At 35.0% G+C, this 24,890-nt stretch overlaps 1 protein-coding gene across 7 annotated transcripts in view; it reads right to left on the bottom strand.

Moving 5' to 3' along the window:
• The window catches only part of mGluR (metabotropic Glutamate Receptor), a 105,260-nt gene that overhangs the window by 19,912 nt on the left and 60,458 nt on the right, over positions 1–24,890 (bottom strand). For all 7 annotated transcript variants that reach the window (XM_066299349.1, XM_066299352.1, XM_066299350.1 and 4 more), the window contains 3 exons: positions 20,256–21,139; positions 9,778–10,104; positions 4,258–4,436 (listed from right to left, as the gene is read on the bottom strand). In XM_066299349.1, the coding sequence (XP_066155446.1) occupies positions 4,258–4,436; positions 9,778–10,104; positions 20,256–21,100 (1,351 nt within the window). In that variant the 5' untranslated portion in view covers positions 21,101–21,139. The remainder of the gene's footprint in view (positions 1–4,257; positions 4,437–9,777; positions 10,105–20,255; positions 21,140–24,890) is intronic.

Genomic DNA, 24,890 nt, shown 5'->3' with positions numbered 1-24,890 from the left:
GCCTCTTTAATATTTTTTTCCTTCTTTTTTGTGTCTTTTCTTTTTTTTTCTTATTTTGCTTCTTTAATATTTTTTTTCCTTCTTTTTTGTGTCTTTTCTCTCTTTTCTTATTTTGCCTCTTTAATATTTTTTTCCTTCTTTTTTGTGTCTTTTCTCTCTTTTCTTATTTTGCCTCTTTAATATTTTTTTCCTTCTTTTTTGTGTCTTTTCTCTCTTTTCTTATTTTGCCTCTTTAATATTTTTTTCCTTCTTTTTTGTGTCTTTTCTCTCTTTTCTTATTTTGCTTCTTTAATATTTTTTTCCTTCTTTTTTGTGTCTTTTCTCTTTTTTCTTATTTTGCTTCTTATAATTTTTTTTCCTTCTTTTTTGTGTCTTTTCTCTCTTTTCTTATTTTGCCTCTTTAATATTTTTTTCCTTCTTTTTTGTGTCTTTTCTCTCTTTTCTTATTTTGCCTCTTTAATATTTTTTTCCTTCTTTTTTGTGTCTTTTCTCTCTTTTCTTATTTTGCCTCTTTAATATTTTTTTCCTTCTTTTTTGTGTCTTTTCTTTTTTTTTCTTATTTTGCTTCTTTAATATTTTTTTCCTTCTTTTTTGTGTCTTTTCTCTCTTTTCTTATTTTGCCTCTTTAATATTTTTTTCCTTCTTTTTTGTGTCTTTTCTCTTTTTTCTTATTTTGCTTCTTTAATATTTTTTTTCCTTCTTTTTTGTGTCTTTTCTCTTTTTTCTTATTTTGCTTCTTTAATATTTTTTTTCCTTCTTTTTTGTGTCTTTTCTTTTTTTTTCTTATTTTGCTTCTTTAATATTTTTTTCCTTCTTTTTTGTGTCTTTTCTCTCTTTTCTTATTTTGCCTCTTTAATATTTTTTTCCTTCTTTTTTGTGTCTTTTCTCTTTTTTCTTATTTTGCTTCTTTAATATTTTTTTTCCTTCTTTTTTGTGTCTTTTCTCTTTTTTCTTATTTTGCTTCTTTAATATTTTTTTTCCTTCTTTTTTGTGTCTTTTCTTTTTTTTTCTTATTTTGCTTCTTTAATATTTTTTTCCTTCTTTTTTGTGTCTTTTCTCTCTTTTCTTATTTTGCCTCTTTAATATTTTTTTCCTTCTTTTTTGTGTCTTTTCTCTCTTTTGTTATTTTGCTTCTTATAATTTTTTTTTCCTTCTTTTTTGTGTCTTTTCTCTCTTTTCTTATTTTGCCTCTTTAATATTTTTTTCCTTCTTTTTTGTGTCTTTTCTCTCTTTTCTTATTTTGCCTCTTTAATATTTTTTTCCTTCTTTTTTGTGTCTTTTCTCTCTTTTCTTATTTTGCTTCTTTAATATTTTTTTTCCTTCTTTTTTGTGTCTTTTCTCTTTTTTCTTATTTTGCCTCTTTAATATTTTTTTCCTTCTTTTTTGTGTCTTTTCTCTTTTTTCTTATTTTGCTTCTTTAATATTTTTTTTCCTTCTTTTTTGTGTCTTTTCTCTCTTTTCTTATTTTGCTTCTTATAGTTTTTTTTCCTTCTTTTTTGTGTCCATACCTTGATAATATTTACACACGGGGAATTCCCTGACTCTAAAAGTTCTTATGGCCTTTATTTATTACGTGTGTTTCTACATTCAGAAATCCATCTTATTGTTGTCGATTGTTGTGCATCTATGGTTGAAACGCGTATAAAGTACACATTGGATTTTTTTGTGAACAGTTGTGTTGCATATATTTCTTTATAATTTTAAATTGTTGATGCTCAAACGGAAAGTAAATTGCGAATAAATATTTTTATCGTTATAAGAAAAAATATATTCATTCTGTCATAGAAATTTGCGTTGAAAATGCCAAGATGTTCAAAAACAGCAAGATTTCTTGAAACTATGGCGAATGCACGCGAAGACGTTTCCAATGGCGATGAAAATTGATTTTGATTTTAAGAATAGTCTAGCAGATGTTTGAAAAAGAAGATATCTATGTATCCTCAGATAGCGATAGTGAAGAAATAAACACCCTTAATTTGCGTTGACCAAGAAGAAGCGTAAGACCACCGTCATCTTCCGACGAGAGGGACTGCCAGCAAACGGTAATTGTTGTTGATGGAATTATTTGGAATAAAATAGAAGCTAAATTTATTTCAGGAACGAGACCAATAAATACAATTTTTAAAGAACTAATTGAACGACCACTGCAGGAGCCTTGAAAATTGTCATATGCGGAAAGCTCGTCAAATCGGTTTAAGAAATCAAAATAAAACTACAAATATGTGTCATGGTTGTAGAAAATACGTTTGTGGTAGATGTTATTTTAAAAAATCCATATGTAAAAATTGCAGTAAACAAAATGAAACCTAAAAAAAAAAAATAAATAATAATGCTACGATTTTTGTAAATTAATATATCAAGTATACTCAATATTTAAACGAAATATATTTTATTTCCTTTGCAATTAATTTGTTATACGATTTTACAATTTAATTTTTCAAATTTTAATATTTTGCCAACCAAGCATTAAACTGGCCAGTTTGACCAAGTTCGTAGAAACGTATAGGTATATAACAAATGTCGGTGGTTCTAGTGTTAATTGCGCTCGTCTACGGCCCTACGTGACGTATAGTAATTTTACATCTGTTTTACAAGTCTGTGACAAGGCGTAGTAATGCTTGCAGTGTAAAAAACGTTCTCGATCGTGAATGATGAGTAACGATAAAAAAAATTTACATCCAGTAACTTGAAAAAACACGCTGCTGGCCCTATGTTTATACGAACTTTTTGTTTTAGAACCGTTCAAGGAATCACCTCTCGACGTTTTACCATGCAGTTCAACAGCACCCTGTATGTTTTGTATTTCTCGCTTGGAATAATTTGAAACCTTTTTTTGGAGCGGTTGGTTACTGGAGAGGAAAAATGGATTACGTATGATAATCCAGTTAGAAAAAAGGCTAAATGTTTTCCAAATCAGAACGCTCCAGCAGGCCCTAATCCCAGTATACACCAACAAAAACGAATGCTTTGTATGGGGGAGGGACGGAAAAGGACCTATACATTATGAACTTTTGCCATCTGGTTACATCCTTATCTCTGATGTTTACTGTGAGCAATTATCATGATTGGATTCAAAAATCAAGGCAAGACGACCAGTATTGGTCAATTGGCGAGGGGTTGTGTTTAATATAACCACGCCGAACCACACAGTGTACTTAAGTCCGGACAGAAACCAGACCAAATGGACTATGAAGCTTTTTCTCGCCCACCTTATTCTCCGCATGTGGCGCCATCAGACTACCACTTGTTTTTGTCGGTACTAAATTTTCTGAATAAAGAAAAATGTACTGAAGTTGATGTCAACGATGCATCGGTAGAATTTTTTCGTCGAAATAATGTTTTTTTTTTTGTGGCAAGAATCGACAAACTGCTTATTAGGTCGAGACAAGTCAATAATACGATAATAATGGCCCATATGCTGATAATTAATTTCTTTTTTAAGTCATGGCAATTGCAATCTGCTTCAAAAATACGATACACATTATAAGGCCTTAATCACGTTTCATGAGGCTATTGGCGCACTCGTCCATTACTCGCCGCCTCACTCCTCTCTTTCAAAACTTTTATTCATATGCCAGCATGGTATGTAACGGATGTTGTATGTGCTATTCTTGTATGAACGCTAGAAAGCAATTAATTTCCCATAGAAGAAGAAAAGTATATTAGAGTTCATTTCCTATTTGTGGTATATAATTATCTCTACGTATCTCAGTAAAGTTCTTCTAAATGCACTGATAAATTACAATGCACATTCAGTGATTACAAAGAAGTTTCCTTAAGAAATCTGGCTTAGAATAGGTAAGTTTCACGGCTTGATGGAGGTATTATTCTCCGGATTTGTGATTTTTTTACTGGAGGAAATTTAATTTCCTTCGGATCATAAATTTCGTTTCCAGGGCATGTTGTATCGTAAAATATGTAAGCGTCCTTTTACATTGCTTTTTTTTAATGTAGTACTCATAAATCCTGATTAAACTTTAAAGCATTGGAAATCATTTTATTTAATAGATCAATATGGCATGACTAAGCTGTATAAATAAGCTAAAAAAGGTTTATAGACGTACTGTGGACGATTCCTATGCGAAGGTGTATGCAAAGGACTGAATACATTAACCTATAGAACTTCCACACAATAATCAAACACCCATTCATTTATCTTTTAAAATCAACCGAAGGGACGATTTTAATATTACCAGGGTATCGTTTTTTTTTCGTTAGTCAGTGCTGCATAACTGACGAGCTGGTATTTTCAATTACCATTGAAATTGAGGTTGAGGATGTAACTTTGATAAAACTCCCCTCCATCGAATTGGGCCATTGCTGAGCACACGCCAGGTTGATCTGTTCTGCAAAGGTCCTTGTTGAGGTTGTCTAAGGCTAAAGCGAATGCATAGACTGCATCCACTACAAATTGCACCTTGCTCTCTTGTTCGTACCTGCAAAAAAGGACTCTGATAAAATAGAAACGTATAAATAAGTACTGTACAGAATTATCAGGCAATAGTATCTTGAGCCGGTGAATTTAAAACAGATCATTTTTCACGCAAATTGATAAAGCATGACCTGGCGGAGCCTGCAAGGATTGCTTGAAAATTTATATGGTGCATTTGGGAACGAAATTTGATCGCACCCTTTGTTTTGCACAACCACCACCACAGAAGAGAAATGGCCTCCCATTTTTTATTCAAATAAGATACAAACGTGGAGGGATTGTTTTCGTGATTACAATCAGTTTTTAGCTTTAGTTTGGCCTTGGGAAAAAATCTACTTTATTGTCACAGGAAACGATAAAATTTTTGCTCTTCCGTACAATAACGGTTGCACTTAGAGTAAACGTGTATGAACCCGGATTGTTGCAGTTGGGAAACTTTAATTCACGGTTACTGCTCTTTTTCGTTTGAATCAGTCACTATTACTCTTCTGACAGGGTCATAAAAATTTTATATTGAAAACAATTAAGGATGTTTCAATAATTGTAAAATTCTCGCCCCCCATCGCGCTGCATCAAAACCAGATTTTATTTTGAAGGTATAATAGAATTTAACTATTTGATTTCGATTACTTTGTTAAATATTCTATGTGACGCATTCTAGTATCGAAAGTAACCACGAAAATCTTGTAACCTCCTCGAGCCGCGAATACTCCAATTTTCTTGCAGCTCCAAACGTGAAAAATTTTCATAAGCGTTTTTTCGGTTTAATCTACTGATAGGCACTTGTTTTGAGTCAGTAAGCCTCTATTAATTTCCTAGAAATTTTGAAATGCAATTTGGACCTTAACTTTCGTTTACTGTCCAAATTACTCCTGATTACTACAAGATTGCGGGATTATCAAGAAAATTTCTTTGAGGTATTTTTTAAGAGACTGTTCCACAGATTTGCGGAATATCGCCGATGAAAGTGTGAAAAGCGGTAAGAAATAGTTCATTTCCTTTTTTCTGCTCTCGACTGATATAGATCCTACTTTGAAGCTGAATGCGCAGTCGAACTCATGAAACTTTGGACATTTTTTGGGGGCCTCTTCAAAACCACCAGTCAGAAAGGTACGAACGAAGCATGAAAGTGACCCTAATCTCAAGAACTAAAATAAATACGCGTTGCAACTGGGCGTCTTCAAGCATATGGAGCTTATCGAGGTTATTCGTTTATCGAAAATAGCATTTCTTCACATTATTTTCAAACCATGTACGTTACTTTATGGATATCAATTTCGTGTCACGTTGTAAACGACAATACTTCAATTGAGATCTTAGGACTTCTTAAACTGAGGTTGAGGCATCCTTAGTTCAGAGACCCTTTAAAAATCGAGAAAATCCATATTAAAGTGATTCCGTATCTTAAAATCTAAAGAATTTATAAGTAGGTTTATGTCGTCTTTGGGAGTTCATCGAAGAGATTAGTCTGAGATTTTTTTATGTTAATCGTCTGGCGGATTTCCGAGATGTTTCCACTCGAACTTTATTATTCGGGTTAAAAATAGACACCGCACATCGTTTATAAACTTTCAAGAATATTTTTTGCCTTAATCGACTGATGTAACGCGTTTTGGCCCTGAAAACTTGAATCGAGATCCTAGACCACTGGGAAAAACTGCTTAATTTTTCAGAGGGATAAGTGACTAAAATGTCAGTTTTTGATTATTTGTTTAGCGCGAAAAAATAACTAATTTTAGCATCACGGGAAATCGTATGCCATTTACAATATTGAAATCCTTAGGAAATCGGGGTTCTTTAATTTCTTTGAAAAAATGTGTTGATAAAAATTTAATGTATGAAAATGCAAGATACTGATGAAGAAAAAAAGTCAATTTAAAATTCTAAATCGACCAGGCGTATCGCCACCTACACTTAGTTACGTAAATAACACGCAAAAGGTGGTCCAAAAGACCTTTAATAAATTTCAGAATTTGCAGTAAAAAACGCACTCTCTAGCTATTGACGCCCACAAAATACCGTTAAGGCGTTTTGAGCGGTTTTCCGAAATTGGATGTTTTATATTTTTTTAAATAACACCTGGACCCCTCGTATCTTCATCGTGATGCTGCCAAGGTGTGCGCGCGCGTGCGTGTTTCTATTGCAAAATCAATTAAACCATCCGTTGAAGTTTGCCAACATACTTTTAAGAAGAATCGCACCTTACAATAAAAAATAAAACTAAAAACAATATCTCATAATCATTGTAACGATGCTGATAAGTATCGCCATTCGTAAAAAGATGTTAGATCTTGATGACAAGGACAAGGGGATGAAGATTCATTAGAGCCGTCTAGCTAGGGCACTAAAAAGCTTATATAAATGGAGAGACATTTTAAGGAAATTTTATGCAAACATTTCTTGCTTCAAGTTTGGCGAACGTGCTAAATTGAATTGATTCCCTGCCTATTTTTGCCTTAAAAAAATCCTGAAACTTGAAACAGATTTGTCTCTAGGCAACAAAATTGCTTTCTAAGGGGTGCTCGATAGTTCCCCGCTTCTACGCCTATAAATCATTAAACGAAACTGGCTCACTGTTTGCTTAGAATGTGATGATACATGCAAATAAGCAATGCAGTTACTGTCACTACATTAGGAAAATTGCCTCTACGATACTGACGAGTTTAATTCAACCTGATAGATCTGGAAATTATATTGTTGATATTTAAATCACATATCGGATTTGCGTGTTCCTGCTCTCTACAGGATGAGCTTTTGGAAACGAAACACGTGCAATTCGAAACAGCTAAAAGAATTTATGAAAAAACGCTCCGACACGTAAAACTTTTTTCTGAAGGGGAAACATTTTAGACTAATTCGGACTTCCCTATCTGTAACCCCTGGAGCGGGTGGCGTTCAGCATTAAAATGTTAAATGGAAGGGGGGCCGAGTGGGCAACTCACTTTGAAGGTAATTTAATGTACTTTATAACCCCTGAGTTTTAAGTCTGTTATCCACACAACCAAGTTGCTGGCTTCTCAAAGATACGCAAATTCAGTTATTTCAGCCAATTTTTCTTCCGTTTTCAATTTTTCTATTTCAATAAAATTAGTAATCTGACTGAAGATTTTGCAGCACAATTTCAAAACTTTGGACTGCCCATGACTTTGAAGATTGAACATTTTTTTAGGACGTTCAAAAATCATTTCTTCAGAAGGGAGGAGGACCCAGCTTGATGGTGGTTACAGGTATCCACGTGCACCCTTAACGGGGGCAGCTGCCCCAACCCTCAAATTTTAAATTGCAACATATATCACGCAATACTTCGTTTTAAACATTTTTACAAACTGCGTCTAAAAGAATAGTTTAAATATAGAAAATCAATATTTGATAAGTTGTAACGTTTTAATCCAGGAATATCATATTTAAAAAATACCTATAAAAACTGTTCAAAATATTTATTGTTTTTGCCTAAAGAATATAATAATCAGAACCCAACTTTTCCAGCCAGTTTTTCAGATATTTCAGGGACAACGAATTGACGTACTTCGGTAATTCAATGCTGTAAACCGTGCAAATTGCTTAGTTTGGTTCTGAAAACGACTGATTTGTCGCGGCCTTAAAAAATTGAGGGGCATTAAATCCGGTGATCGCGGCGGCCACTCCATTTCTTCCCTGCGGCCAATCCATCTTCCTGGATAACGTTGATCTAGCTACTGCCTTATTCGTAGGACGTAATGTGGTGGAGGATGTAAAAGATTTTCATCTAACTGCAGGCCGTTATCGATTTACCATTGAATCGAAACCCCGTTATCACAAATAGCTTCCAATACAACGTTTGTTTTAGAAAATGATGTTCATCAATATCAATATTCAAACGAGCAATAAATTAATTCAGTTTTATTAAAAAAGTACGTAACCATAAAAAGACAGAGAAAAAAAAGACAAAAATCCTGCAGATAAAAGATTTTGGACAGTGCTTGTGAACATTTTTCAAATATGATATTTCTGCCTTAAAACTGATTTAACTTTTAAAAATTGATCGTTTTTTGGAACTTTTATAGTTTTTTATGCATAGTTTACAAAAACCTTTCAAATGAAGTATCACACGATAGGTGTAGTAATTAAAAATTTTGGTGTCGAGGTACCTACTCCCCCTTCCCTCCCATTCCGGCGAAACGGTTTTTGAATGTTTGAAAGAAATTTCAATCGCAGTTACAAGCAATCCAAAGTTTTGAATTTGGCATACTGCAGCTTGGTAAAAAAAAAAAACGAATGTATTTCCCTGGAGGAATTAGAACCCAAAGAGATAAATTGAACATTTTCTGTGGTTTATACCTGAAATTGGCTGAAGTAAAATCAAACTAAATTGGTTCGATTATAGCTTGAATCTGCGTGGATGCCAAGCTCGTCGCTGATATGTTTTTGTGGCACCTAGTTTTACTGGAAACAAAGTGAAACCTTGCACTTTTTAAAGGACTTTGGCTTGGTCTAGCTGAAATAAAAAATGTACTTTGTTGGCAGTAAGTAGACAATCGCGGGGTGAAATACGGGGTTAATTTTCCCCCTTCGACTATTCAAAACGAAAATATAACGGCACTTAGTGATTGCTACCTAATCGGAGACTGTATTTTAGTTTTCCATTCTAAACCGAAAAGTTTTTGGGGTTTTTCGGCCGTTCCGACTTTTGCATTTAAAGCTGATAAAAGCTAAAATGTTGTGTATGAAATGTTGACTGTCCTGGATTTGTATGTGCGAAGGTTGCATACAAATTTTTCAGATTCTGGACAGTGACGTGTTTTGTTACTCTACGTGTAGCTCCTGCAATCTTGTCGGAATATTGATAAACTACGTTTTTATATAAGAGAAAAAATAAATCATTCTTATCAAGTCGGGCCAGAAACAACAGCCAAGCTCACAGGAATGATAATTGGCGACTCCCCTGAAAATTTTACTATTGTAATAAAAGGAAGTTATGAGTCAAAAACTTTAGATATGATTACACACAAAGAGCCTTAAATATGCTCGGTTGTTTCATTTTATTCGCATAAAACGCCTTGTTGGTTTTACGCTGCCCTCTTCAAGATTAAATGGCCCTTATAACATTTTAAACGATGCTATACACAATATCGATTCTTTGAAGCGAAAAACTTTAAGGCGTAAGTCTCAAATTAAGCTTTAATACCTTGACAACAAGTTATTCCGTAGAAACGCTTGGGCATTCATTTTTATTGAACGTATACCTTAAAACTTTCCTTCCACCGGAACTTTGAAAACTGTTTTTAGGGGAATTAGAAGATTTCCAAATGGCGGCTTCTTGGTACTTGCGAACTTTCGAAAGGTCACCATTTTTCCTTTTTACTCACCCATGTTCCGAGCTAAGCCTCAAATCCTCCCTACAAACGGTAACGGTGATATTGGTTACTAAGGGCATGTTCTTCGGAAGCGTGCATTGAAAGAAATCCTCCCAGTACTGTTCAAACCAGGGATTTCTTTTATTTCCCTCGGGTGTCAGGGACATCATGTAGGCATCAAATTCGGGGATTTTAGTAGACTGAAGTTCAACTGTAATAGAACCTTCAGCGACCTCTTCAACTCCCTCGACCAATTTTTGTTGTTTTCCCCACCCGTCACTTGCCACCCAGTAAAAGTACCTCGAAGAGTTTGCGCGTTTTGCTGCTAGGAGAATTCGTCTGTAAAAGAAAAATATAATAAAGTTCGACTAATTGTGGAAAAGTACGGAATAAACGGAAATTCTAAAACTTATGAAAGCGTTAATGGCATTTTCGCAAAATTTCATGGTGAGCCTCAAAGCAGAGAGCTTTTCTGATTCATGCTTAAATCCATTGATTTCCAGACTTTATGTCGATTTTGAATATCTCGCCCGATGAACAAGGGCTTCATAAATGCACTTTGAGGTAGCTTCATTTAAAGATTGTTTCAAAATCACTAAACACGTCATTAAAGTGGCTGAATGTCTGGCGAAGCAAAGATGATTTCAGAATCTGATTTGAATAGAATTACGTGAATTTAGATTTTCGTTCTCACCTTTAACAAAATTTTTTTTGGATTCAGACTGACTTTATAAGTTAATTTTCAAAAATTTTGTTGCTCTGATATTTTATGCAATTCCTTTAAATTAGAGTTTTCGAGGCTTTAAACTGAATTTAAAGAAGAATGTTTGAGAATTTTTTGCCTTGAAATATCATAGGTATCAATCTTCTCTGTTTCTTCGAGAAATGAATCAAATTTTGGAGATACTTTTTCAGAATCAATTTGCATCGAATTCAAATTTGCCTTCATCTCCTACAGGTATTTTCATGATTTCGCATTGGATTTAGAAGGTAATTTTTAAGACTTTGCATCACGAAATTTCCAATTTTGGAACCCAGGAGAGAATCTCTTGGAATAGTATCGACTCTTTCCAGGTTCAATTGGAATTTGTGTCAATTCAGATTATTATTTATGGTGCAGTTTTGTTATTTTCAAAATATCGAGCCTCGTAAGGGAGTTTTCGCAAATGAATTATTAATAGTAATTTTTTTGCACTTCCCCTTATAAATTCCACAAAGTATTGTCCTCGCTTTGTGTAAGAATTTTCGCGAACAAAGATCAAAATAGGATGGATGTTTACCCAAATTAGAGCTTATTTGCATTGGAAATTTTCGCTAAATTAATCACAATTTTGAAGGGTTTCAGTTCTGAAGTTTTTCAGATTCCTTTGTGTCGAATCCAACCTCATCTAAATTTCTCAAGCATTCAAGCTCGATTTCCAAGGTAATATTCAAGAAATTTCTGATTAAACCGTTTCATTAGATTGAGTGACATCTTCAGCTCTTCCTGGGGTGTCTTAATCTGGGTTTAAAAAAAATTTCACCTTTTCAAGGAAAAAAAGTAAATTTATTAAATATTTTGATTAAGATATTTCAACGTTTCTTCGCTTTCCACGACCTATCTTATATCCTTGAGGATTTTGGAGTGAGATTAATATTTCTTTCTTAAGTAACTCTACTGTTATATGGTGGCAATTTGTTTTCTGACAAACTTGGAGATGTGGAGTAAATCACCGAGTCTAAACGATTAAAGCTCTGTAATCAATTATTATGAGATTTTTCATATGAAGTTGAACGGTTCTGATAAAATGCCGTGTTGAGTTAATATGGCATTTCTTGTCTACAATTTAATATCAGGATTGTTATTTATAAAGGTCCTAATAAAAAGACAAAAATTAGATTAACTGTCTGCGACTGATATCATGTGTTGATGCCTTGTAAGTGCTTGATGATTAAACCAGAATTTTTAGGAGTGCTTGGATATATAGTTTATTGGTACTCGACCTAACATGTAGGTGGCGATTTTTTTGTGAAAAACTTGCCTGCATCATGTACACCTAATCTTAAAAGTTTCTATCTAAAGTTTGAGGATATTATGTTGATTTTTCGGAGCAATAAAACCGAGCTTTTACGTCAAATCATAACCATGGATGAAGCATGGGTCCCCTATTTCACCCTTGATACGAAAGAGCCGTCAAAACAATGGACTCAAAGGGGAGAATCAGCTTTAAGGAAGGCGAAAACCGTTTTATCTGCAGAAAAAATGTAATAAAAAGGTGTCAGTTTTTTGGAATGTACGTGGGATAATTTTATTGAGTATTTCTCTAAAGGAAAAACAAAAAGTGAAGAATATTGCGCAAATTTATTGCAGTGTTCGAGCGAAGAAATTCTGAAAAAGTGACCGCATTTGATGAAAAAGAAAGTCCTGGTTTATCGACACAATGCACCAGACCACATTGCGGTACTAGCGATGGCCAAAATCAATCAACTTGTTTTCGAACTGTTTCCTCATCCACCCTGCCCGCCAGATTTAGCCCCCTCAGATTATTTTCAATTTCTAAAGTGAAAAAAATAGCTTGATGGAAAGGGATCTGTCAATAATGAAGAGGTGGAGTCCGAGGTTGAGGTCTATTTTTAAACATGCGAAGTTTCTTGCTTTAAATGTGGTAAAGAAGTCGCAGAACATCGTTGAGAAGAGTATGGCATTCTCAAAGAAGACTGCGTTGAGAAATAATGTAATTTTTTCATAATATATTTTTAAGCGTTAGGTTAGGTCCTTCTGGGACTATCTTAGCCGAGAGGTCTCCAAATTGAAATTAAAACCCACACAACCGTGAATATTGTCATTTTCTGAGAAAACCCGTTTTATAATCTGACTCCTAAAAGCTTTGATGGTGGTGTATAATTGAGCTTTAGCTTTATTATATCTGAAATATTTCAAAGGCCTATTTTTATTCATCAAATAAACCTCCTCGTGTGCAGAGAAGTTCTTGGCACGTGCCTCGAGCTGCTCAAGCAAAACTGATTGTAAAATTGTACGGAAAATTCGTTTTAGGTTGAATGACGGGAATGTGTTTTCATTATTTCCCATAGTTTTCTCGACGAAAATAAACTAAGACGAGGCATGTAGATCCCTCGAGGATCGACACCCCGATATAAATTACAGCCCATACATTAGCGCATTCCGGGATGGGTTTATCAAAGGAGGAAGGAAAGAAAGCTTTCCTTTATTCCGCGAAGGGTTCGCTAAATTTTCACAAGCTTATGGATTCATTTTGAAACAGACACATATAGGAAACCAGAAAATACGTCGAGCAAAGCGATTTTGAGCTAAATATCTCAAAAATCTAATTGTTGAACAGAGTATTGAATGAAAACTGACGACTCTGTGTTCTGTGAGCGGAAAGTATAAATAGGGGTTACATTCAATGAGTAATTGCAGAGAATGGAAAAGCTTTTAATATCTACAAAATAAGACTTTACAGTGCCATTTTAGGACTAATTAAAAATCATTCGGATGCATGTATTACCACCGAACACAGATACGCGGCAGAATCATTTCGTCTGAAATTTTCAGCCATATTGCACTTTTTATGTCCGATATTGAGAGGATCTCGGACTGTCGGTTTTACGACGAAGCCGGATTTACTGGATTTATTTTACCCGTGATTACAGAAAATCAGAAATTTTGAAGAAAACACCCGCAGGTGTCTCATAAAAAGTCCTATTAGGACATTTTAAAATACACCCCTGACCATAAAAAACTGGACGACATAAGTGTAGGGTTACGTAACTGACCCTGCGCTTTAGTTTCGTATCTAGTCATTTTGTAAATATGCATTAAGTGTAAATTCGATAAGGGTTAGGCAGTAGGAATTACTTTTAAGTTAGAAATACCCCTTGAGGCACGGCACTGGTAGGCATTGGCCAGAGCATGAGAATTTCCCATGCCATGCCTTGTCGATGTTGGAAGTCCCCACAATGAACCTGGCCGGCATTGGAGCTGCATATAGTGAGCTTTGTCGGCGCTGGAATTGCCCGCAATAGACCTTGTCCGGTCTCACAGCTGCAGTTCCAATTCCCGGTTAAGACGCCACTGATTGATGCGGCAAATGGTGCAGATGGCACCCTGGCCAAGGTACGCCCATGGTTTATCACCATGGGTGTGGGTACTTAAGGATGGACAAGGCGTGGAGGGCTCTTTTTTCTCGCCCTTGTTTTTGTGGTACGGTCGGTCATCGTAACGCAGTCGTGGTGTCCGCGCTCATTACATTCATTAGTCACTCCAACACTCTGTATATTCCGTATTAATAAACGTAAGCTTGAATACCTTCTCTCTGACCTGTGATTTCATTACAAAGATATAACCAACATCATATATTTAAAGTAGTATCAAAAACACCCGATGCAACATAAGTATCATTCAATCTGAATCTTACATAGGTTTTTGGGTTTTATATCGCTTGTGATAATTTCTTTTGGTTAAATTGAAGGCGTTTTCACTTTAGTCATTATTGGATATTAGCTTTACCAAAAGCGATAATTAACTTGCGATTATACAGCATGAAGCTTAGAAGTGCGTTTCGATCGAGATTTCTGGACTCCCCGAGGAAGAATCTGAAGACACTGCGGAGTACCTTTACGTGCAATCGTAAAGCTTCATGTTTCCATAACGTTACTTTTTTTGATTCACGTACTCACAACCGACATCTGGAGAACCGTTGCAGACCTTCGACTGGCTTTCCTTGAACAGTGGGAAAATGTCCTGCAAGGACTAATTGCTAATTGCGCCTTAAGCTTACCTCGTCATATGGTAGACGTGATGAAAGCACGAGGAGCAAATGCACGCCACTATTGTTCGTTTAAGTTTGATATTAATTTATACCGTTTATTGCTGTTTATTTGTTCGACGTGTTTCGATTTTTATAGCTAAACCGCACCTTTTTATTAAAAAAGATGTAATTCCTTCGAGAGTTGGTCGATTATCATTAATCAAATGGGGAATTTTGAGGAAACGTGAAGCTTTGCAGTGACATGCAAATACGTGTCACAGTGTCTTCTGATTTTTCCCCAGAGTGTTCAGAAATCTGGATCAAAAAGCACCTCGTGGCTTCACCTTGTACAACGGCAAAAGATCGCAACTTTCAGGGAAATTAGAATTCCGGCAATAATTAAAATGAACAATTACAATTTTTGTCAAAAAATATGTATAAAAATCGACATAAAATTAAAAAAGCCACGTAGGTTCGAAATTGAATAATATTTATGTTCTCCGGTTTTTTTGCCCATGAGTTTAATTAGTGGAATTCGGAAATGAATTAAACAGAACCATAATTTGATAATAACGTATAAAGGTTCATTTCAATATTGAAATTAATGGTTTTTGCCTATTTCATTTTTCGATTTCAGAGAAACAAATCCGTAAATCGCAATCTAGAGTATCATTTTTGCAAGCCCGGTCCCTTCATTCGTGCCACGCACAGCCCTAATTCTCTGTTTACGTCGTATGCGCTATCAGGTGTTTACCAGAGGTGGCAGAAAATCCAGGTCGAAAAACATCAAAGCACCGACGATCGAGTGGTTCCGCTGTGTATTCCTTTGCTGTGGTATTACCAAGTAAATTGAAAGGTCCCTCCCTTCATTGCAAAATTAGGAAGGCTCATATTCATTTACAACTTTGTCTGATTAATGAACAAATAAATGAAACTTCTCTTCTTCGAAAAATCACCACACACACAAAACTTTGTATTTAATCAAGCCGGACCAATTTCTTGGGATAATTAATGGTCGAAAATGTTCGAGGCTTGTTCAGCCAAGCCACTTATCTTGTTAGCACCCAAGATTTATGTTTCGACGACCCGTTTTGATTTATATCTTTTTATTATAAAAGTAATTTGACACTGACGGAGAAGAAATGAAATACTCAAAACACCTAAATTGGATGGGAACCTGTCGACGGATATGCTCGAAATTATATTACCATCCACAAAGCTTGGCTTTGTGGGAAGTTTTTGGATTTCTCACGTGACTTTTCATGGGGTTTCCGTGTATTCTCTCCAATAAGCGGATTTAAGAGAATCGTAAAATTACTTTCTGTAAATACGTGTTCAGTTTAAGCAGAGAGCCGAAGCTTTGCTTTGTTGCCTTTCAGCCTTCTTATTTCCATGATTACGTGGATGTTGTGATTGGACAGGCTCCATAGAGATTTTGCACGAATTATCTCTCACATTATGTTATCCATAACTTCAATGCGTTGTCGATCAGTTATGGAGGAGTTTTGTTTTCAGTCAATTTCAGTTAGTCTCGACAATTACTCACGAAACTCGAAAGCTAGCCGGGATGAATATGGGACAATGTATTGGAAAATTTTCGATTTAGTGACGTAGAAATTAAACGTGTAGAACCATAGAGCATGGGTGGCTTAAAAAATCGAGTTTCGAACTTGGTTGAAGCCGCTTCAGGCAAGTCTTCTCCATAATCCTTATATTCACAACCTTTCTCATCCTTATAATAGGTAAAAGTTCTGTTAATTTATAGCAATATTTGGAAAACATAATAGTTTTCTAGACCAATCTATAAGTTGTTCGTATATCCGAGATTCGCGGAGACAAGTCTAAGTTGACTGAAAAAAGGGTATTTTTTCTTATTTAGAGGGTGAAAAGCGAGCTTTTTCAAACAAACTACGTGTGTACGTTTCTAAAGGGAACATGTGTTTTGCTATATCGATCTCTACTGGTTTTTAATATGTCGGAGGGTATATGAAGGCAAGCCGGATGTATTCGTAAAGGAAATTTCTCCTCGTAAAGACGCTCAATTTTATGTTTTTAAGTTACTTCAAGACTGTCTCCATAGAATATCTTGAAAATCTGCAGAGATGTATAATTCGTCTATCAAAGCAGGTCTTTTAGTTTTCTGGATCATTGCAATGGATTAATGGGTCGTTTCCTTATGTGCATTTAAACTGAAAACATAAAGTTCGGGGCGTTTATGTGAAAAAAAGCTCTCAGCTTCTGAATGAAGATGATTTCGTATTAAGTCAACTACCTCTATGCGAATTATCCAATATCTCAAAAACGTGCAGAGATCGGTATAAAATATATACTGTATACAGGGATAATATAGTGGCAAATTCTTATTCTAGATATTTACAATTATACACAGAAGATCAAAAATCCTAAATAAATTAATTAAAAATTCGAGGAAATATTTTTCATGAAAATGCTGGAATGCGTGAAATATTATTTTTAGTTATGCATTTTTTGACGTAACAGACACGTGTACAGGGTTTCCCATGTAGTAGATAAACGTACATTTTACTTTTTTCCTGTGGAACCTCATGTATATTATGTATACATGGTATCTTTAAAAGACCTCAGATTTCTGAAGCGGAAACATGAAGATTTAACTCAATTTTTCTTAGTCCAAAAGTGGCCGGTTTTCAAAATACAAGATGTTATGTATCTGAACAAAATATCATTTGGGGCGGTTTATGGGCGAGATATCAAAATTCGTTTACACTTTCGTTGCACATTGTAGAGAGCGTTCTCAGTACTAACCCAACTTTTTTTAAAAGGGTATAACTTTTTCATCACCCGATATAAAATTTGTTTGTGACTAAATTTGTGTTTTCCTACATGTTTTATGAAAAACAGATCTATTGGTACAAGTCCCTACAGGGATTTCTTCTGGATATATTTGAAATTTAAAGTTCGCTGCACGTCTTGAAAAATTACCTAATACTTATTTATTTATACAGTTGAAACGGAAAATATTAAAACTTAAAAATACATTATAAACTACTTAAAAACGTAAATTTACTTATGTAAAAAAATTACGATTTTAGTAAGTGTTCGAAGTGACTGATTATTATTATTACTTTGGCGTCCTATATTCTAAAAACCTTCCGCTTTTGAGTAAAGGTGAATTCGGTTGAGTCATAATGTTTTCACTTCACAAATCTGTGATAGAATTTTGTACAGACCTTTTAGAGACACCCTGTATTATGTCGATTTTGAATCGTATTAGAAATTCTGAGCATATTTCATGTAACATACACATGTCTAAAATCAAAATTTTTCGAAAAAAAAACAAAAAAAAAAGAAATAACGATAGAACTATTGATACTTATAAATTAACAATATAAATTATTACAATATAATTTATTAAATGGTGGAGCTGTGTCGCGTTGATTTCCTGATAGTGGACAAGCCGCAACTGAAATTTCTCAAGAACGTTTCTTAACATTTGAGGAGGTATTTTTTGAGCTTCTTGAGTAATTTAATTTTGTGAACTCTTTTCTACTGTCGGGCTTATTTAAATGTATCCTATGTTTCAGATAAGCTAATGAAAAAAGGTCATTTGGAGGAGATCAGGGGATCTAGCGGCAACTTTAGTTGCCATATTGAGCAAATATTTCAATAATTTTTGAATTTAGACGTGGGGATGTTACATGAAATATGTTCAAAATTTCTCAAAGAACTCAAAAACGTAATAATGTATTTGGGATGCCATAAGGAAAAAAACGAAAACAAACACTTATTTATTACAAGGGAAATTCTGTTTACATGTCTGTTACGTTAAGAAATACCCAACTAAAAACAATATTGAACTTGTTTCGGTATTTTTATAACAAATATTTCCTTAAATTTTTAACAAATTTATGCGGGATTTTTAGTCCTCTATATCATATATCATATACATAAGGGTTACTTCGTAATATTAAGTTTTTCAAATCAAGACTAACTTGGTTAAAGCAAATGGAGGTATTTCTCCATAAATCCTCGAATATTTGAAATATAAACAGAGATTGATATAAGGTAGAAAAATAAGTTTTTCTCTTGAAATGTAAAAACAGGCACTATGTTATAAAATACAGGGTCGTTTATTAACAAAAAATCGAGTCTCCGACTTTGGAATCACAGGAAAGCTGCTCACCAATTCGACTGTTTCTCCATATATCCTGAAATATCTCAAAATCCAGTGGAGATCCCTGTCGAATAATCTATTTATAAATGGTTCTATCAGCAACTAACAAGGAGACAATATTGTAATATACGGGGTTGCTTATAGGAAAAAATCGAGTATACACCTTACGAACTATTCGAAACTGCCCCTTGTCTACAGGTTTTTCCAACAAACAAAGAAGATGGACATTCTAGAGATCTGCCTGTAGGATAATTATGCGCTCGCTAGAGCCCCGAAACTTCCGTTCAAAGTTACTCCGACAACTTAGGCCTAATTTTATATCTTCAACTCGGTAACCCTAACTGCAGGTCGTGTTGGATGTACAACGCGCCCTTAACCTATTTGCTTATTTACACATTAGGACCTTATTGAAACTAATGAAATGGCCAAATTATGTTGTTTGATTGGTATGTGCAAATGTTCCTATTATCGATGACAAGGCATCGGGAATAATTATTGTAGTTGCCAGCTGAATCCATCATGGAATTTATTTTGGGAGTTTAGTGTTTAATTAGGGAAGCCTGTGGATGATAGAGAAGGGGATCGGTGAATCAAGATTCCCTCATGCAGATTATGTCGCCAGTGACCTGTTAACACTCGATTTTGATTAAGCAAACACGTGTAAGTATTGTTTGGAATAATAAATTCAATATTCAGTGCAGCCAAATTGGGGGTAACTGAGGGAATTTTTGAAAAATGTGATATTTTAAGTGAGCGATAAAATTTTTCAAACATCGGTCGGAGCAATTCTTCTTTCCTAATAAATTCAGGCAAGCTTGCTCAGAACCCCATTGAAATCTCCTCTCTCCGATATCGCGCGAATGAATTACTAATTCTCATAAATTATTCGTTTTGCAATAATTCACATACATCGATTTTCAAACGAAATATCATATTTTACGTTAAACATTACCAATTAAATTCTAATTCATTTCGAAAAGCATTTGACCCATAAATAATTTTAGAGGAAGTCGATTTGGGGGCGTTGGCTATTAAAGCACGGACGCTGAAAAAAAGGCAATGAAGACAGCCTTAAGGGAAAACTCGTTCAATATTGGATCTGGCTGATTCTCATTGCGTATTAAAGCACAAAATTCTTATTTTCAAAATTGCGTGGATGGTGGTTCAGGTAAGTTCATGTTGCACTTTGTTACTAAAGCGATTCTTATTCCTCAAACTGGATATTAAATTGAATACCAATGTCGGTTCGGGAAAGTACAGAATTTCACCTTTTGGTTCGCCCCAATCTGACGCTCGGTAGTTTTGTACGGACTGGTTTAACGTATTTCTTTATTAGGTAATTACGTGACGCATCTAAAAGCGGATTGGTATTGCATTACTCAACCGTCTCAGGGAGCTGAGCTTTCTTCCAATTTAAAGTTATTTTGAAGGCGATTTAAGTATTAGCACTGACAGATGTTAGGGTTTACAAAAGCTACACTTTTATGGATTGAGCCTCTATCTGAGATTTCGAACTTTTCAAACTCGTATAAAACTTTTCTCGTATATTAGATTTAATCTGAACTTAAAAGTAACATAACACTTACCGAGCATCTTCGGCCCTTGTGAACAAAATGACACCCCTGGCGTTGCCTTTCTTCTTGAGTTTAGTGATAATGTTATCGAATTCCTTCTCATCGGCGTTGCTGGGAATTTTTTCAGCTGTAGCTATGCACACGTTGCGATCCTCGGCCTCTCTATGGAACACCTCAATTCCATATTCCCCGTAGGAGCCTTCGGAGTAAACTGTGGATACGTAGGACCAATTGATGCTTTTCACGATATCGACTAACGCACTGGATTGGAACGTGTCGGGAGGTACCGTACGCGCGAAGTATTTAAATCGGCTTTTATCACTTAGAGCTTTGGCAGTGGATGCGGGAGATATTTGAGGTATCCTGAACAGACCCAAGAGGTTGGCGACCTGCAGAGAAACCGAACTGTAACTACCACCAACCACACCGAATGTAGTACCCGAGAAATTTATCTTTGGGCGCGGAATGGAATGATCTTGGCACTCATAATTGGAAGTGTCTATATTGTTCAGTGCCGACGCTCTAACGAATGCTAAAGATTGATTCAATGCGTAAGTATCTCGAGAACAAGTGTCTACAATGTGAGCACCTATGGTGATGTTTGGAAGTATGTTTGAGTCCGCGTTGATTCTGTCGATGGCAAATAGCATGGCTTCCAACCTCTGCACTCCTCGGTGGTACACTTTGTGCCCGCATGGCGTCTTTTCCCCTCTCTCGTGAACTGGAAACAGCCCTCCCAGGATTATATCTCCAGGAATGGTACTGGATGCTTGAAAGGATTCGACTTGCAACTGGGCTAATTCCTGCTGGGCGAACAGAAAAGGAATAAGAGGTACTATCAGGAACGCTAATAACATCCCCAGCTGACTTCTGGTACTTTCTAAACTGCCTTCACGCTGAAAAAGAAAATTACCTTTAGCTTATGCGGTGGTGAGGCCGATTACAAACTGGCAAACTCTGCTTGAAAATTACCTCAATTTAGTGAAAAACATGGTGTGATTAGTTTTGCAAGATAAGGCCAACTTTCCCAATAAACCAAAACGGACGCTCCGTGAAGTTAATAAATAATTCAGAGGCACAATGGGCTTTTTTGATGAGCAGCATTCAGTAATTCCAAGAAATTTTGTCGGTTTATATTATGTGATTAGTACTATGACTAATGGAACTTTTGATTCAGGTTCTTTGTGATAAGTTTTTGGATTTCTCACATGACTTTCCATGGGGTTTGCGTGTATTCTTTCCAATACGCTTTCAGTAAATACGTGTTCAGCTTAAGGAGAAACCCAAAGCTTCGCTTTGTCGCCTTTCGGTCCTCTTATTTCGACGATTACATGGATGTTGGACAAGCTTACAGAGGTTTTTCGGTAATTATCAGTAACTTCCACGCATAGTTAACTAGATAAGGAGAATGTTGGTTTTAATCACTCCAAGTTATTCTAGACAATTACTCAGATAACTCGAGAACCAGCTGAGCCAGGAGGAAATTGGTCGTTCAATGGCCCAGAATATACAGGGTAGTTTCGAAAAAAAACCTGCTTCAAGCCATTTGAGGCTTGCCTCCTATATAATTTTTATATTCATTACTATCCTTCTTTTTATAATATCTAAATGTGGCTTTTGCCATAGGTATGCCCAGAAAACTTTATGTTCCTCTATATCGTTCTCTACTGATTTCTGGGATATTCGAAATTTGGGATTTTCGCAATCGCGGAGACATGCCTCAAGTGATTAATAAAAAGTATGGAACATCTCTTTTTATTTAAAATGTGAAAATTTCCGCATTTTCAAACAAACCATCCTTTATATTATTAGGTTTCCCGTGCATGCGCTTTTAAAGGAGTGCAAGTGTTATGGTATACAGGGTGATTTTTAGCCAACCGACAAAGGGAGGTAGATCAAAGGTGAACTCATTTTACGACAAAAACTTCAGATAGACATATATCTGATTGCAATTATTTTTACAATTATTACAGGAATTCTTTTTATTGCTGGAATTTAGAGGATCTTAAATTTTTCTGCACATACCTACTTTTTACTAAAAATTACACACATGGACCAGTTTAAAGTAAAAATATTGTAACTGTCATTCGAAATGTCCTTCGTCTGCAAGACTACTTGCTTCACACGATAAAATAATGAATGTTTTACCCGAATCAACATATCTGGATGATTTTTTATATAAGCAGTAGCCATCCGCAGTCTGCCCAACACCTACTTTTTGGTGTAAATTATCTTTTGGTACAAAAGTTGTTTCATATGATCCCATAAATAGAAATCCAATGAATATAAGTCAGGATTTCGCGGAGGCCACGAAGCCGGACTGACATCACCAATTTAATTATTTATTTTGATCTCCACTAGTATTTAATATTTCTGGACGTATACGAAGGCGTTGATGTTTTCCTCACAAAGGGAGTGAACTTTCGATTTATTTTAAATGAGCGCCCGTGTATGATAATTGGTAAATTGTTAATTTACAGACGGAAAACGTAACAATATTAATTTTATGTTTTGAACTCACTTCAGATTTCTCTTTATGTACCATTTGCAATGGTGGATAATTGATACCTCAGTGCTGTCTTCTCTATTTTTGGACCATTGTAATGAATTGATAGATTGTTCTTTTATTTGCATATAAACTGAAAATATATCAAAACTCCGGGTCGCTCATTTGGAAAAATTGAGGTATCAGCTGTGGAATGAAGAGGGTTTTTTTATATTAATCCAGTCTTGTATTTCTAAATTATCGAATCGCTTAAGACAATTAGAGGTCGGTATAAGCGAGATACTGTGTAGAGAGAGGGAGAGAGAGAGAGAGGGTGTGGTGATAAATTGTTTCTTGAGAAAGAAGATTACTTTTAGCTTATGCGCTCGTGAGACTGATTACAAACTGACAAACTTAACTTGAGAGTTATTTGAATTTTGTTGAAAAACATGGTGTGATTAGTTTTGTAAGATAAGGCCAACTTTTCCAATAAACCAAAACAGATGTTCTCTGAAGCAAATAAATAATTTAGAAGTACAATGAGCTTTTGTCGGTTTATATAATGTAATTAGTATTATAACTAATTGCACTTTTAGTTCTTATCTAAAATGCGGAAAACGAGAAAAGTTGTTGACAATAATTGAGAAGTTACTCCACACACTAAAGGAATTTACTGCTTAAAGATAGCGGTTTTTTCCGCTAAACAAAGGGAAGGACGGTTGTAAATAACATGCGCCCCATTACTATCTTTCCTGTGTAGAAATTCTAGCGTACATTTCTCTTATCCCTTTTGGGGGGTAGTTGTTTCCTCTACGTTTAGGTTCTTGTTGTCAAATGATAAAAGGTATTTTGTCTATAAAATTTTATGGGACGCTTTGATAAAATGGGGGTATTCTTGAACCTTGATTTCCTTTAAGATCAAAAATTTCCCAAAAAAATGATCGAAAACGAAAATTAAATAATGTTGACTATGGCTATCTAAAGTTTCCATTATTTCCGAGTATCAAAAATGATATTGAAACTTTGAATACCTATACAACAGCCTAGACAGTACATTTCCCTTCTATTTGAAAGAAAATGTCTAATTGAAGAAAAATAATGTAATCATGGACGTGCGTAGGTGTTACTAATTCTTAATTCCTGTAGGAGAATGGGGGATACGCCAGTGGTAGTTTCCAAATTGGATACATCATAACAGTGGTGAAAATGACCACTATTTGCCATGATAAATGCGTCAATCCCTTTTCTCGTGAAACACGTTTTGCATTATCAGCTTTTCTTCTAATTTTGCCATTGTTTTCAGGATAGATTTTCAACGCGGCACTTGGTTCTCAAAAACTACTTACCGTATCTAAAAGATAGAAGAAACATTTTTAGTGAATTCTGAATCGGTTATATAAAACAATGTATCTAATTTAGAAAATAGCAGTGGCGTATCCCTATTTCTCGAAGGAAGTTAACCCCTACGAACGTTTATTGTTACAACATTTTTCTTGAAATAGATGGGAAAAGTAATATTTAGATTACTGTGTAAGTATACCGAGTTTCAGTAAACTATTTTGTGCCCCTTTGAAAATACGAAGAAAAATATTTTATTTTACTATTGTTCTTAACACAGTAGAACTAGGTTAGAGCGTACCACGGATGCAGCGAACACTCGGTTTTAGCGAACGAAATAAAAAAATTTCCGTATAACTACAAGCTTTAGTCACTTAATTAAAGAGAACTCACGTATATTTAAGCCAACACTTTTCAACACAAAACAAGGAGGATATTATCGGTTACAATGCACTAATATCGATTTTTAGATGAAAATCCTCAACGCCGGGGAATCCCCCCGGATCACATCTTTTTTTTCATTGCTTTCATTTATTCGTGCATTAAATTGTAAAGAATGTGGTTCACCGTTGATATGGAAGCTAAAAAACATAAGGTGTTGATAATTGAACAAAAATTAAATACCATTCACGATTTGGAAATGGGAATTTCTCATTGAGACGTGCGCAAAAAGTATAAATTATCAAAACCTACTATTTCTACGATTTAAAAAAAAGCATAAAATTAAGAGTTTAGTTAACAAAACTAATTTAAAAACAAACAAAAAAAGAATACAAAAACCGATGAGAAATTATGTAGATCAGGCGTTTTTTAAATGGTTCACG

This window comes from Euwallacea fornicatus, chromosome 33 (genome assembly GCF_040115645.1).
Source record: "Euwallacea fornicatus isolate EFF26 chromosome 33, ASM4011564v1, whole genome shotgun sequence".
Classification (NCBI taxonomy): domain Eukaryota; kingdom Metazoa; phylum Arthropoda; class Insecta; order Coleoptera; family Curculionidae; genus Euwallacea; species Euwallacea fornicatus.
Note: the sequence above shows the minus strand (reverse complement) of the source record. Positions and strands in the feature narration are given on the sequence as shown.